Source organism: Arachis hypogaea, chromosome 6, assembly GCF_003086295.3.
Source record: "Arachis hypogaea cultivar Tifrunner chromosome 6, arahy.Tifrunner.gnm2.J5K5, whole genome shotgun sequence".
In the NCBI taxonomy this organism is placed as follows: Eukaryota; Viridiplantae; Streptophyta; class Magnoliopsida; order Fabales; family Fabaceae; genus Arachis; species Arachis hypogaea.
The window spans coordinates 57,105,677-57,121,147 of record NC_092041.1 but is presented as its reverse complement, the minus strand read 5'-3'; the positions used below and the strand labels follow the sequence as shown (position 1 = coordinate 57,121,147).

At 36.3% G+C, this 15,471-nt stretch overlaps 1 protein-coding gene and 2 long non-coding RNA genes across 11 annotated transcripts; 1 reads left to right on the top strand and 2 right to left on the bottom strand.

The window, feature by feature from the left end:
- Positions 1–1,509: 1,509 nt before the first annotated feature.
- On the bottom strand, positions 1,510–4,223 carry LOC112805571 (protein FAR1-RELATED SEQUENCE 5-like). Its single transcript, XM_025847937.1, has 4 exons — positions 3,196–4,223; positions 2,162–3,113; positions 1,977–2,057; positions 1,510–1,701 (listed from the first exon to the last, which is right to left on the bottom strand). Exons 1-4 carry the CDS (start codon positions 4,221–4,223, stop codon positions 1,510–1,512), a joined length of 2,253 nt encoding a protein of 750 aa, XP_025703722.1.
- Positions 4,224–6,200: 1,977 nt separating this feature from the next.
- LOC112696621 (uncharacterized) lies at positions 6,201–8,178 on the top strand. Of its 3 annotated transcripts, XR_003150814.3 has the most exons (3): positions 6,290–6,695; positions 6,951–7,118; positions 7,563–8,178. It is a non-coding gene; the product is annotated as an uncharacterized lncRNA (long non-coding RNA). The 3 variants fall into 3 exon arrangements; XR_003150815.3 differs by lacking the exon at positions 6,951–7,118 and having other exon boundaries at positions 6,201–6,450; XR_011862330.1 differs by lacking the exon at positions 6,951–7,118 and having other exon boundaries at positions 6,248–6,695.
- A 210-nt stretch (positions 8,179–8,388) lies between these two features.
- LOC112696620 (uncharacterized) lies at positions 8,389–11,585 on the bottom strand. Of its 7 annotated transcripts, XR_011862329.1 has the most exons (7): positions 11,279–11,585; positions 10,367–10,557; positions 9,776–9,926; positions 9,538–9,665; positions 9,294–9,368; positions 9,036–9,199; positions 8,389–8,917 (listed from the first exon to the last, which is right to left on the bottom strand). It is a non-coding gene; the product is annotated as an uncharacterized lncRNA (long non-coding RNA). The 7 variants fall into 7 exon arrangements; XR_003150809.3 differs by lacking the exon at positions 11,279–11,585 and having other exon boundaries at positions 9,294–9,372; positions 10,367–10,962; XR_011862328.1 differs by lacking the exon at positions 11,279–11,585 and having other exon boundaries at positions 10,367–10,962.
- Between the last annotated feature and the right edge of the window lie 3,886 nt (positions 11,586–15,471).

Below are 15,471 nucleotides of genomic sequence, written 5' to 3'. Positions count from 1 at the left end.
CTTTTCCACATACTCCTGCACGGAAGAAAAAAGCAAAATATTAACTAATGATATCTCATCTTAATGCACGACGAGGATGCGCAAAGGGAAGAGATGACGTTGCTTCTCCCCCAAGAGTTCAGGAAGATGGTGAAAACGAGAAGTACCATTCCCAAACCAACTTAGCCACTTGTGCTGCGGTACCGATTCATTTTCCCACGGAAGATATCCGTCTAGAGGTAAAAAAATGCTTCTTTTTTCTAATTTAGAGTACAAGTGTCATGGATGGTGTTTGGGTGCATGTAGTAGAGCTATTAAAAGAATCCGACTAATGGATGGTTGGTCCATGTGATGTATTTCTTTGAATTTATATACTTATATTTCACATAGGCTGTTGTTGTGTATATAGGTAGAACACTGGGAAAGGAAATTGATGAAGAACCTAGAACCCAAACGCTAAAGGGTAAGTAGCATTTTCGTGGATCCTTTTTTTTCAGGTTTACTGAATTAATTGATTCTTTTGATTCATCTATTGTGTATAGTTGTCGTGATGAGTTTTCTTAATATCAGGTTATAATAGTCAACAATGTTACGGATGCAGGATGACTACATTTTGGAAACATTCAAGCTCTCAATCCCAGGAAGCAAAACCCTGCCTATCAAAGTAAAGTCATGCCGTAGTCAAGTAGCTCATAACATAGAAATATTCGCTATTGTACAACTTAAAGGAAATGTCCGCAGTGTTTCAAACATTTATTGTTCATAGTGTTAAATTCTGTCAGTATGTAAGACTCTAATAACATCAAAATGTTATTGAACCTAATAATCGAAACTATGATATGAGCGAATAGAAATGTGTTTGTGTTTACGAATCTTCTGCTTCATATATCTATATATATTTCAAACTACTTTCATACAAAGTAGATTCACAACCTCAACATTACAAAAGAGATTTAAAACCATGTATGAACAATTCAACCTTGGAGAATACAACCCATTCAATCTAATAATTTGGTTGGTAAATCAAATGCACTAAAAAGGTAAAAAAAAATCAATTAACACAGCTATATTTTTCCAACTGTATTGCATAACCACAATGGTTGGAAGTCCTTACCCCAAATGCAACCACAATAAACTGCAACTAAACTACAACAATGTAAGCAAAACACATGCATATTATTCAACATTATTGTCATCATAATGGACTAAGTAGGGAAAAAATCAATTTACACAACTCTAATTGATCAACTGAATTGCATAATCACAATGGTAGCAAGTCGTTACCCGAAAGTCAACCACAATTTACTGCAACGAGAATACAGCAATGTAAGCAAATCACATACATATAATCGAACATAATTATCACCCTAATGGACATATTCATAGTTAACGTAAATAAATACAACTTAAAACTCCTCAATACCAAGCAGTGACAAATACATTGCGATTAGTAAATCAGGATAGATCAGGCTTTTAGAACCAATTATACTTGCATTGCACTAAATTCAGAAGACTAATTCCTTGAAATGGTCAAAGTGTCCTATGCATCGACGCGAACAATGCCATGTACGATCCTTGTTTGTTGCCACAAGGCAGTGACGATGGTAACTGATCTCGGACATCGATATGCACATGTCGTGTGTCACATTTATCATCAATGACATCATTATCGCATTCATAGTTCGTGAATGAATGTATCTTGTCCTGCTGTGACTCCTTCACCTGCTGATAACATCATAATCCCCAATCAGAAACTATAATAATGCATAAAACCATAATGGTCATTGATCGCAAAGTGGTTAAGAGGAGTTTTACGCATCACACCTGTGTTAACGAGTCGAGATTTTCATTGAAAACACCATTCGTGTCAATGGATTCGCTGCTTTCATGGAGGCTCCGATGTTTTATAAATTTTTTTAAGACAAGAAGAAGGAGATCTTCATTAATTTACCCAGTTCATGACACGGAAATTAGATGTTTATATTCAAAAAAATTACCTCGACAAAAGTGTTGTCTTTACCCTTCCGGTTCCTCATACCCGTCGCCGTAAACTTCCTTGTTCCACCCTTTTTAAAACGCTGCCCAAACAGAGGAGCATTCACATAGTTTAATGGTTTTTAAAGGGACATACACCGAACAAGATTTTCACAGCAGGAGTCTATTTAGAATAAACAAATCGTACCTTGGTATTAGGTCCTGAGTGGTGTTCGGACTTAATTGAGAACGACCTCGAAGAATTAGCAAACCTTTCTGGACTAAAACCTGAGTCCTTGGCTGATGCATTGCCGTATGATCGATCGCGATGGTTACCTTCCACACTATGCTGCATCAAATCTGGACAGCGCTTGTAGTAATGACCGTACTTGTGGCAATTAGAGCATGATCTCTTCTTCCTCCAAGAAGACCTCTTGGAAGGGGCTCCTTTGCTTTTGACAACAAAGGGATCGTTGATGCCTTCCACGTTAACATTAGGAGTTGACTTGCCTTGTTTGCGTGACTGCAGGCGGATAACTAAATTGACAAGTTCAGACTGGACTTCATCAAAGTCTGCAAGATCCTTGCAAGCAATATCACACAGCTTGTTGCAATTCAATGCCAATGCTCCAACTCGAAACTTTAAGACCCTTTTGATGACATCATTCACAGGCATTTCTGTGCTAATAAATTCGTTCTTTGCATTTTTTGTCCACCTTTTGTATATCAACGAATCTGGAAACTCAAGTATGTTTTCGAACTTCATGGCACAGAAGATATGACTACAGGGAATACCACGTGATTCAAACAGCTTGCACGAGCACGAGAACAGATTCTTACCTCTATCGACTTCCACCCGTCGATCTTTGGCCAGGTCTCCGAGAGCAGTCACACTAAACTCTACCTTGTCCAAAGTTGTGCTTAGTACCGTTATATTCAAAGCCCCTGCCCTCTGAATCTCATTACGAATTTCCTTGAAAATGTTTCGCGTGAAATAACATGATGCAGATCTTTCATATACCTCCAACGAGGTAATCATCACTGGCTCTGAGCACTGAGACTTAAAGTCAGCTATTAACTCGTTGTTTCTATACTCCTTTAAGGCCCTATCCAGGTTATGCATGAAGTCAATGAGGGTGTTCTTGCGATTAACATAAAATCTGATGAGAGAATTTATACCTTATGTAACCGAAAAACTTATCCCGGAGGAAACAATGGGACCACATCTCACGAGTTTCGTACGTCTTTTCCATCCAAGTACTTCCAACAAGGTTGTGCTTATCCAAAATGGCTGCCCATGTCTGATCAAAGTCTCTCTGGTCGTTGTTATCGTATATAAGACACTTAAAATCGCGCATGAAATTAGGATTCTTTATATTTTCACATGCATTTCTCTGTAGATGCCATCCGCATAACCGATGGGTCGCATCAGGCAGAACATTCTTGATTGCATCTCGCATGGCAAGGTCTCCGTCAGTTATTATTGCTTTTGGACTTTTCCCACCCATCGCTTCAACAAAGGTTTCCAACAACCACTTATACGTCTCTGTGGTTTCGTCGGATAGTAGGCCGAAGCCGAAGATAACAGTCTGCCCGTGATGATTGCATCCAGAGAAAATGACCAAAGGCTTGTTGTATTTATTCTTCTTGTAGGTTGAATCAAAGGCAACAATATCTCCAAAGCAGTGATAGTCGATAATTGACTGCCCATCTGCCCAGAAAATATGCTCCAGCCTTTCGTCACTAGTGAACGTATACTTTCCAAAGAACAGCGGATCGTTGTTTGACTTGCCAATCAAATAGTTTATTGCCGCATTGGCATCCCCGTTTTTAACTTTTGCCCGATGATAGCGATCGATGTGGTTATACAAATCTTTCCGTGTGAAGCCAGCATGACGATATCCACTCTTCTGGAATGCAATATACCCCATAATATGGCAGCTCTTGACACCAAAATTATGAAGATTTTCCACTTGAACTCTATCAGTGAAAGTTATACAACGATTGGCCGGTACCAGATGCGCAAATTGGGGTGGCGTCAGATCGTGGTTGTGAGATTCCACAAAACATGATACCTTCCATCTACCGCAGCCGTAGTCAAGCTTTACCCTAAGCCGAGCTGGACACTTGGTTCGCGTTAGTGACCTTGCCTCCCTTGATCTATCATCCATATCAAGATACCTCATATTTCTCCAGCCCTCTTTGTTGCAAACAAGTTGCCTGCTAATGATTCTACCTTGATTATCCCTAACCACGTCGTCCTTCCTCATTACAAATCCATGCCAACAAGAATAAGCGTTATAAAATTGGCAAGCCATCCTCCGTCCTAAACTCCAGGTTCCAAATATCCTCCACCATTAAATCCGCTATTCTTTTTACACCACAAACTTGTTCACTCTTGCTAGTGGAATCCAGCGAATCCACATCGTCGTCATCAGCATCATCTTCTGCATTCGGTTGATAATCGAAATCATCACCCAAATCATTATCAGAATCATTCTTAACATCATCCTCCTTTATGGACATAATTTAACCCCTGTCATAATTTTACCAAAAAATGTCAATAAACAGAGCCAATGGCAGCAACTACGGGAAGCTAAACTAAGCTGCATGTAAAATTAAATGAACCAAAACCAATTAAACTAACACAATTGTTTTCGACCCCAGTATTAGGTTTTAATTTGAATTCCCCAAAGCTAGCCACAGCATAGAACTAGATAATGTAACTTAATTTCCAAATTCAAGGATAGCAACCCAACACCCTAAACAGAGAACCGTTAAAAAGGCATAGACTATCATCCAAATTGAACTAATCTGGACATACCTTGCTGACAAGCAGAGGTTGAGCTTCAACGGATAAAAAATGCACTGTCGGAGTCGGAGGGAGGTCACCTTTACCTAATCCGACGCACCTAATTCGAAGGCAGCCGAAAATTGATTGTTGGTAAACTAGCTTCCAGCAGCCACAGCTTCGGATCTAGCAGAAGTTCTGCTACAAATTTCTCTACCGGAGCCACATCAGTTTAGCGTTCGCCCTCTCCTCAGTTGACGTCGACGCCAATCCGACGAAAGCAGAGTACCAGTTCCGGAACCTGTTACTCGAAGGATATCATTCTTGCTAAATGGACGCTGGGTATAGAACGAAGGTGAAAAAATCAAACAGGGTTCGGTAGTGGGTTCTAGGATAACAAATTTCAGGGTTGGGTAGCGGGTATAGAACGAAGGCGAAAAAACCACCGGGTAGTGGGTTCTATGTGTTTTCCAGGAAGTGAAACATGAATTAAAGGCTTGTGAGACATGCATGTTGAATTTCAGAAAGTGATGGAGGGTATTTTATAAAATGAAAAACAAGTTAGAGATTATAAATTATAATTATAAATGTTCCCCAATACACTATATAGTATATGTATACAATAATTAATGTAGTATTTATTATAGTATATGTTCATTAAAGGCTTTTGCTATTATCAATGAATGTATTAATGCAAGGTTGAAAATTTTATTTGATCAATGGCTGAGATGATGACACATGTACAAGGGTAACTTACCCACAAAATTGCCATGGGTTTGGAAGAAATCACCAATAATGTTTAGTTTTATCATGTTAAAATTTCTTTTAACAATTATAACATAAGAATTTAGCTACCCTGTTTATGTACATGATAACTTTATTATTATTAAAAAATTTTAAATATTCCTATTTAATTTTTTTATATTTTTAATAAAATTTTTTAATTTTATAATATTAATATGTATCTTAAAAATACAAAATAAATAAATTCATAACATAAATGATCCTTTTTAATTAAATAAACCCTGTTAGCTTTAAAAATAATTTTTGCTCTATCTTATTAATTCCACAAGGAAATATCGAATTCTTAAAAAGAAGATATACGTGATAAAATTTATATTAAGAATGGTCAACGCCCACTATATCAAGTATAATTATGTGATAAAAAATTAGATGTTTATTATGATAGGATAATAAATTTATACGTACTGATATGATAAAATTGTGATAAAATTGTAGACAAATAATAAAATATGATATAAATTATATTATCTCCATTAGTAATTAATTTTTTTTAAAAAATATATATCATATCAATATTTTTACTAAAATATTTTTATAATTTAATAAAAATAAAAAATATATTTTTATTTAATTTTATAAAAAAAACTTAAATATTTTTTTTATATTGGACAAAAACTATCCATTTAAATTTAAAACATCTAATTAATTATTTATGTACACTTAAACATGTTTATGGTTTTCCATAAACCCTAATTTCTTATGATCATTCATACAAAAGGAAAAAAAAAAACACATCTAAAAGAACAAAAAATATTGAAAAGAATGGTTCTAGTATCCTTCATCTTTCCTGAATTTTCTCACATCTCTCTCAAAGAACGTTTCTCTCTCTCAATTGTCAGACTGAAACTCTCTCTTCTTTGTGAATTGGTTTCGCTGTCGCCGACTCGCCGTCACAAGTGCGGGTAACCGGTTTTCCTTCTTGCTTCTGGGTCAGTGGATAAGGATCTGATAGCCGAGCTTGCCTTGCTCTGTGTCGCCAAGATCACTTGTCTTTTCTCTGTTTACTTTGATGGGTTGCTTTCTTTCTGAATTGATTTTGGTGGTTCATGGATTTTGACCTATTTCTTGTTCTGTAAAAAGGGGTTTTTGCTTTTGGGTCGGTTGAGTGTGCGTGTGGTGTTTTGCTCTGTTTTATCTTTGTCTGAAGGTGAATCTTGAGTGCTGCTATTCTTCTATTGCTTCTATGTACTCTTTTTCTCTTCATGTTATTTGGTGTAATACTTTGGATGACTCTTTGGGTTGTTTTGTTGTTTTTAAAGTTTTAGTTTTTATTGGAATTTATATGCCAATTAGAGTAATGACAGATCAGACTTCAAAAACTAGCAATGACATTTCAAAGTTCAAATGTACAGTGTTTTTGGTTAAAAAATGATTTTAAAACTGAATTTTTGGTTTAAAATAGGGCTTATTTGAGTATAAGAGAAAATGGAGAAGCAGGACACTTGCTCATACTCATCAGCATGAAGATGGGTTTGAGGTTGTTGTTGTTGGTCAAAGCTGATGTAAGAATCCATTAATGCTGGAAGAGATGAAGAGCCTGTGTCATCATAGCAGCTTCCCATGCTATTAGGTTTGCCACCAACTTCTCTGTCCTTGTAGAACACCCTACACAACACCCAATCTTTCTGTATGGACAGAAAAAAGAGTTAATTAGATGCTATCATAGTTCATTTGAACTGCCATATCCATAATGTTTGGCCAATTAGAATAAGAAGAAAGAAAATATCATGCTGACAATACATATACTTGGTTTTAAACAAGTAATAATCAATCCCACTTAGCTTGCATAAAAATGAGATGTCTAACATATTAGTTGGTGGAAGGTTTGTTGAAGTGGCAAAACAGCACCAAAAATCATTTTAAAGCAAAGGTTGTTTTTGTTATTTTACGTGGTGTTTTTGTCGAAAACTGCAGTTTCATTGATCTATTATCATGGATGACTGTTGTTTTGTGGATAATGGTGCTTGTTCATGCTGTAAACTGATAAGTGCTAACACATTCAAATTCTTTGCAGGTTAAACTTCTCTTGGGAATGCTTGTCACAAAGTGTGGACTGGGGCTGTTAAAGATGTGAAGAGGAAAGACATCAGACTCCGGATAGGCTTACACGAGGAAAGAATATGCTAGCAAGAAATCCAGGGGAGATTTGAGGAGGAAAGACGAGCTCGAACCATACGCATACTGGCCACTTGATAGAAAAATGATGAGTCGCCGACCACAGCAGCGTGCTGCAGCGAGAAAGGGTATGTCAAGTGTTGTAAAGATGACCAAAAAGTATGAAGGTAAGAGCGCTTCTGGTGTATTGTCCATAAAGAGCTTGAAGCTAAAGAAGAAAGGCAGCAAAAAGAAAATGTGAATAGGGTCAATGTATATTGGTATATCATTGATGAGGTAGATAACCATTCGGCAGTTTTCTTTATTTATGAAATCGATTTTAGTGTTCTCTTTTGTTTTGTCCGCCGCCAAATGTGTACATCACAAAAATTGATTCTACAGTAGGTCAGAGCCAGTTTGAGTAGGCTTCTTGTGTTTGTTCTCCAGCAAATGGAAAAAATTTCGTATGTATATTTACTCCTGCTCGATTTTGTTTTGCATTTACTGCAATTCGAAGAAAAAGTACCTTTGCATCAGGATGGATTGCTTTTGGTTAATTACTCATTAAACATGAGCAATATCTCAAGGTTTTTCTGATTCTGATGAGCAATTGTCAAGTTTTGAAACTGACCTTTAATAGAAAAGCGGGAAATAAATCTCAATTTGATGCTGTTAAGAAGAAACCAAAGATATTGTATGATGGAAGATAATATTTAACATCAATTGGAATAAGAATTGAGATCTACTTTCAAGAAAATGTTATTTGTCTTTGATATTTAGAGCACAAGAAAAACGAATAAGAGTATTATTTTCCAATACTCCCCCTGCTTGTCTGAACGATAATATAAACAATAATTAATAATAAAGAGGCATTTCCTGAGAGATTAAAATCATCCCTTCTCCCTAAATGGTCTGGTTTTAGGGCAATAGAACAAGGCAGCGAAAAAATAAATTGCAATTTGTTTTTGCACAAACTATTTGGGTACATAGGGGATAAATAAAACAGAAGAGCTTATATATACCACCAAGTGGGTTTATTTAAGAGTCACATCAAAGTGGGTCAAGTCCTACTCTATAAAGGCAATAGCAGCCATTCATGTTCTTCATCGGTGGATAGAACCGGCTCCACCATGTATCTCGGCCAGACAATCTAAACCATGAAACCATCTCTCAACAATGTCCTCAAGAGTTACTGCTCCAATCATTTCCACTTATATTTTCATCCAATTCATGACTTTGATCATGCGTGTAACAATTGCCTGGCTACCTTAGTAACTTGACATAAAAACAACACACAATTTAATACATGTTCAAGGAACATCCACAGTCATCCAAAATTAAATGTGTTTCTCGTAGTAGGACGATATGACCTGCTCTTTATTTAGAGACATACCTTCTGTATAATGGTAGGGAAGGTATTATTCTGAAACATGTATTCATTCACTTATACGGAGCAAATATGATTGAAGAATTGTGGTCCCCAAAACCAAATGAATTGGATAGGGCAGCCTTGATATCTAGTCTCTCTTTCTTTGAGCCCACAAGCACTTTGGCATCCTGAATTTTTCTCATCAATTTAGACATGTTAGATTAAAAGATTAAAATTACAATTTTGAAATGAAGGATGGAATGATGCAACAAGAAGCATTACCTTGAAGCTGCGTCTTTCTTCAACGTCAGCAGCGGTTTCTAAGAGCTGGCATTTTATGAAGCTGTATTATCATCACTGGCTAAATCAGACAACATTTGAATCAAATATTGCCACCACAGTAAAAGATAAAGAAAGAAAAAGGAAGGCAGAAAAAATAATAGCATTAGTAAATTTCCAAGCTTAGCAGAGAACAAGGAGACGGAGTAAATATAACCAGTAGTTGCTTGGTAAGAAAGAGTAAAACCTTTCTTCACATACAATAAAGTACTATACCATTCTTCACCCCCAAATAAACTGAATAAGGCAGTTTCCAAAATGAGCACAGAATAAGGAAGTTTTCCAAAATGCCTCTATTCCTAATTCCTGAGTCACCTGTGATCATCCTTACTCAGGTTAGATATGAAACTATGCATAAATTTTATATATTCATTTATTCAATGATATGGTACCACTGAACCGATCACTTAAAAATGCAATAATACCTTAACTGAATCTTGAACTGTCCTTGGATATGGGGTTAACTCATCCTTGGCAGCAATGAGGAGGCATGGAATTCTATAGCCAGTGAGTTCTCCTTGTCTTGCAACCTGCTCAAGCATATCTCTGGATTTCTTCCATGAATGTTCATTTGAGCTGGAAATCATAACGGAAAGAGCAAAACGTATGAAACAGGAACCAAATGCCAAAAGGAAATGAAAATATGCAACTAATAGTGATAGATTAGTTCAGCTAAGGAAAACTATTCCACATTCTACGACCAATGCAAGTCTGTTAGCCATGACCCATGGTTCGGCACCTCTGCCTTGGCAAGCTCTAGATAAGATCGGAATCAAATCAGACAACAGCACTTGAAGGGTATAAGAATGTTGCATTCTCGACAATGTTGCAGCACATTCATCAGTGTCATTGTTTACATACTAAAATTCAAATAGAGATCTAGGCATCTAGCTACTTTATATTTGCTGAAAAAATTGGATAATGGTGCCAACGCCAGATAAGCATTGTGTTAGATATGCTTAGCAAATTATGGATTTTTCATACTGTATGAGGAAATCATTTGGATTTAATCTTACCTCCCTTATTGCTGTAACTTCTGCATGTGCAGTTGGGTCCGTATGACTAAGAACCATGTTGTGACAACTAGCTACTACTTCATCATTGCAAACTATAACAGCACCAACAGGACCTCCATGTCTAGAATCTACTCCTTTGTATGCTTCTTCAACTGCTTTTCTTAGAAATTTATGGTCCCTATCCTGCACAGCTAATTAACCGAAAGCAACACCAGAACGAAACATCCAAATCAATGCCTTTTCTTTTCCAAAATCAAACCCCACATGTATGTAGCTTTTGAAACAATGGGCATATCATTTGATTACTCAAGCCAAATAAGTACTCCCTCCATCTCAAACTATCAATTAATTTAGAAATTTGATACATTCAAAACTCAAGTGTAAGAAATCTTAATATAAATTGTATCAATTTATATTCAATTACCAATGTTTCAAATTCACAAAGTGACTATTATAGATCATAAATTCAAGTTTATAAACGGTTAGCGAATAAAATGAAAAACACAGTACAAACAGAGATGATAGATAATGGGTCACACTAATTTATGCCAAACACAATAAAATTGCTAAACTGAGAACATAGACAATAATTAACGACTGATAAATGCTAAAAAAGAAACAAGTTAACTGCACGGCACCCAAATTTCTTAATTCAGCCAATAAACTTGAAAACTATCTCTTCTTACCTTTGAATCAAGGCTTCAAACCTTCACTATCGAAATTGAAGGTGATAGAATATAATCAAAATTGAACATTCTATAGCGACATTTTCAGCTTCAAAACCATAGAATCAAAATCTCAAACATGTAATCTACATAAACCAGGCACGACAAAGGAACCAAAAACACAATCACATTTGGAATCAGAACAAATCACACACATCTGAACCCCAATTGAGTTTGAATCACAAACCAAAGATCCGAATGACTGGGATTTCTTCAATCCCAACCCAGCCACGTGCATGTTCCGTTGTGTGGTCTGAGAGTTCAATCCCAAATGTGAAAAAGAGAGACACTTGCGACAAGGGATGGTGAAGGATGCCATTTTGATCAAACCCCAAAAACCAAAAACCGATTTTTTTTTTTTAGCTGCTGAGCTCAAATGACAGTGTGATCTAGCGAAGTGGGTGAGCCGGAATATAATGATTCTTTGTGGCGATGAGGTCGAAGAGGGAATGGAGAATGGTGAGCGAGGGAATGGAGAAAAGCTTGTAATGAATGATGGAAACTACGAAGGAGGAACACTGGTTTTAACAATGTGTGGCTTTAGTTTCGATGATTCCAATGAAAAGGGACATCAGCGTCACGATTTTAACTTTCAACTAACATTGACTAAAAAAATCCTACCTTTGTTAGAACTTGTTGATTAAAAATTTTAAATCAACTTGCATAAATTAGAATTTTCATGAAGTATGGTTAAAAAATTGAAGAAGCAAAGTTTGAGTTGAATACAATAATCATCAATTTGGCTAGATATTGTTAGAAGCTAATGTTGAAAGCTTGAATATTTTTGAAGAACATTTAAGAGAGTAGTATAACTACAACATTCTACAACAATGAAAAAGTTTAAAATCAAATTGAATTGGAATTGAATAGAAGTTGCACTCATCACCTCCATACTAGAAGAATCATGAAGTGCATTGGAAGCTTAAAGATTGATGACTAAACTTAATAAAAAATTTTCAAGATGTGCTAGAAATTACAAGAAGTTACTTATTTGAATAGTCAAAGTAAGAAGCAAAGTTGAATAAGTATGTGTATTAAGAAACTAGTAGAATCATGAACTTTTAGTATGAAACTTTGCCTATATAAAGGCATATATGCCTTATGTATTTTGTGTGTTCCAGGAAATAAAAAAAGATATGATTATGTGAAGTCCTTCTTTGTTCTATTATTTCATATGAGTGTTGGTGAAGTTGAGAGATGAAAAATATGATAGCATCATTTATATGAGTGAGTGATCCTAGGGCCAATTGAAGTGTGGGTATTATATTTACATTTGGTATCAGAGTTGGTTAATCCAGTGCCAGGTGTGTGAGAGTTTGTGAGGTGTGGGAGAGTTCTCACATAGTTATTGATTCATAGAGTCGGTATGGCAAACACTTTCAATATTGTGTGGTCCGGTCCCAAGTTAGATGGGAAACTCGATTATAGTTATTGGGAGACTTTGATGTCTACCCATTTGAAGACCCAGAACCTGTGGAATTTCATTGAACCAGGTTTGCAAGAAGGAGCAGATGCTGCCCAACAAAGGAGAGATCAATTGGCGCTATCTCAAATTCATCAAGGAGTAGATTATACGGTGTTTGGCAAAATAGCAAATGCCAAAAGTGCAAAGGAAGCATGGAACACGTTGAAGCTGTCATACAAAGGCATAGATAAAGCTCAAAAAGCAAAGCTACAGTCTTTGAGAAGAGAATATGAAAAGTATGAGATGTCTAGCTCAGAAACCGTTGAGCAATATTTTACTCGTGTTACAGACCTTGTCAATAAGATGAGAGTCTATGGAGAAGATATGCCCGATAGCAAAGTGGTGGAGAAAATTCTTCGCACCATGCCGATGAAGTATGACCATGTGGTGACTACGATACTAGAGTCCCATGATATGGATACTATGACGATTGCAGAGTTGCAAGGAACCATGGAAAGTCACATCAGTAGAATACTAGAGAAGTCAGAAAAATCAACCGAGGAAGCCTTGAAAAACCGAGTGAATTTCAACAACGTTGTAGAATCAAGCCGTACACAAGAAAGGCGAGGTCGTGGTTTTAATTTTCAAAGTAGAGGCAGAGGAAGTTTCAGAGGTAGAGGCCGTGGCAATTACAACCAAAGAAGTTATAATAACTTTACACCACCTAATCAAGGAAGAGGTGGAACGAATTTTAGGCCTGTCAACCGAGAAAGAGGTCGAGGCAATTTTTATCAAGAAAGAACCAATTTCAACTGCTTTCATTGTGGAAAGTATGGACGCAAAGCAGCAAATTGCAGATTCAAGATGGTGAATAACAATCAAGCACACGTTGCAGAAAATCAGCATCAAAATACTGATGACAATCCGGGTACTCAGACTTTATTTTTTACAAGTAATTCATGTGCTGAAGATGAAAATATATGGTACTTGGATAATGCTTGCAGTAATCATATGTCTGGTAGAAAGGAGTTATTTTCTTTTCTAGATGATTCAGTTAAACTATTATTGAAGTTTGGTAATAGTACAAAAATCCTTATTGAAGGAAAAGGGCACATACCAATTAAATTGAAGGATGGTTCTCTGAGTTATATTTCTGATGTTTTCTATGCTCCTGAACTTGATTACAATTTACTGAGTATAGGACAATTATCTGAGAAGGGATATAAGATGATAACTTATTGTGGATATTGCACTGTATTTGACAACAATGGAAGGTTCATTAATAAAGCAAAGATGACTTCAAACAGAATGTTTCCGTTAAAAATTCAACATGTTAATCCCTCTTGCATGAGTTCTGAGATACTTGATGATAACTGGTTGTGGCATATGCGGTTTGGGCATTTTCATTTTTCTGGCCTAAACTACCTGTCAAGAAAATGACTTGTTTCTGGTTTACCACAGATTCATATTCCCAAATGTGTTTGTGAGATTTGTCAATTGGGAAAGAAGCACAGAGATCCATTCCCTATAGGAAAGTCATGGAGAGCTAGAAGATTACTTGAAATTGTGCATTCAGATCTCTGTTCTGTAGAAATTCCATTCCCTAGTAGCAGGTACTTTATCACTTTTATTGATGATTTTAGTAGATATACATGGGTATACTTTCTTAAGCAGAAGTCAGAAGCATGTGATGTCTTTAAGACATTCAAGGCGTTTGTCGAAAAACAAAGTGGCGGTAAAATCAAAATTCTCAGAACAGATAGAGGAACAGAATATCTTGCGTGTTCAAAATACTATAAGCAACATGGAATTCAACACCAACTAACAACTAGATACACTCCTCAACAAAATGGAGTTGCTGAAAGAAAGAATAGAACCATCATGGATATGATCAGATGTATGCTTAAGTCAAAACAAATGCCTAAAGAGTTTTGGGCAGAAGCAGTCGCAACAGCAGTTCATATTTTAAACAGGTGTCCAACAAAAAGTGTTCGTGATAAAACTCCAGAGGAAGCTTGGAGTGAAAAGCGGCCTTCCATCCATCATTTCAGAGTCTTTGGGTGTATTGATTATGCCCACGTACCAGATCAATTAAGGAAGAAGTTAGATGACAAAGACGAGAAGTGTATCTTTATTGGCTATAGCACAGACTCAAAAGCATACAAGTTGTACAATCTAGAAACAAAGAAAGTAATAATCAGCAGAGATGTGATGTTTGACGAGAAAGACATGTGAAACTGGAACACAAAGATAGAAAAGCAGCTGACTATAATTCCAAATACATGTGACGAAGTAGAAGAAAGACAACCTGACACAACTGAACAACCAGAATCATCTAGAAGATCACAAAGAGAACGGAGACTACCTGCTAGATTAGCAGATTATGAAGTTGGCAATGACAACGACCCGTCCGATGAAGAAATCATAAATTTTGCTCTATTTTCAGATTGTGAGCCGTTGAACTTTGAAGAAGCCTTTAATGACAACAATTGGAAGAAAGCAATAGATGAAGAAATTCATGCCATTGAGAAGAATGACACATGGGAGCTGACAGATTTACCAGCAGATAAGAAGCCGATTGGAGTAAAGTGGGTTTACAAGACTAAGTACAAACCCAGTGGTGAAGTTGATCGTTTCAAAGCAAGATTAGTTGCAAAAGGATACAAACAAAAACCAGGTATCGACTACTTTGAAGTATTTGCTCCTGTTACTAGATTAGACACTATTCGTATGATTATTTCACTCTCGGCTCAAAATAAGTGGAAGATACATCAAATGGATGTTAAGTCTGCATTTCTAAATGGCACTTTAGAAGAAGAAGTGTATGATGAGCAACCTGCAGGATATGAAGGTCTTGGAAAAGAAGATAAAGTTTACAAATTGAAGAAAGCTTTGTACGGATTAAAGCAAGCACCAAGAGCGTGGTACAAGAAGATTGATTCTTATTTTACTCAAAATGGTTTCAAAAGATGTCC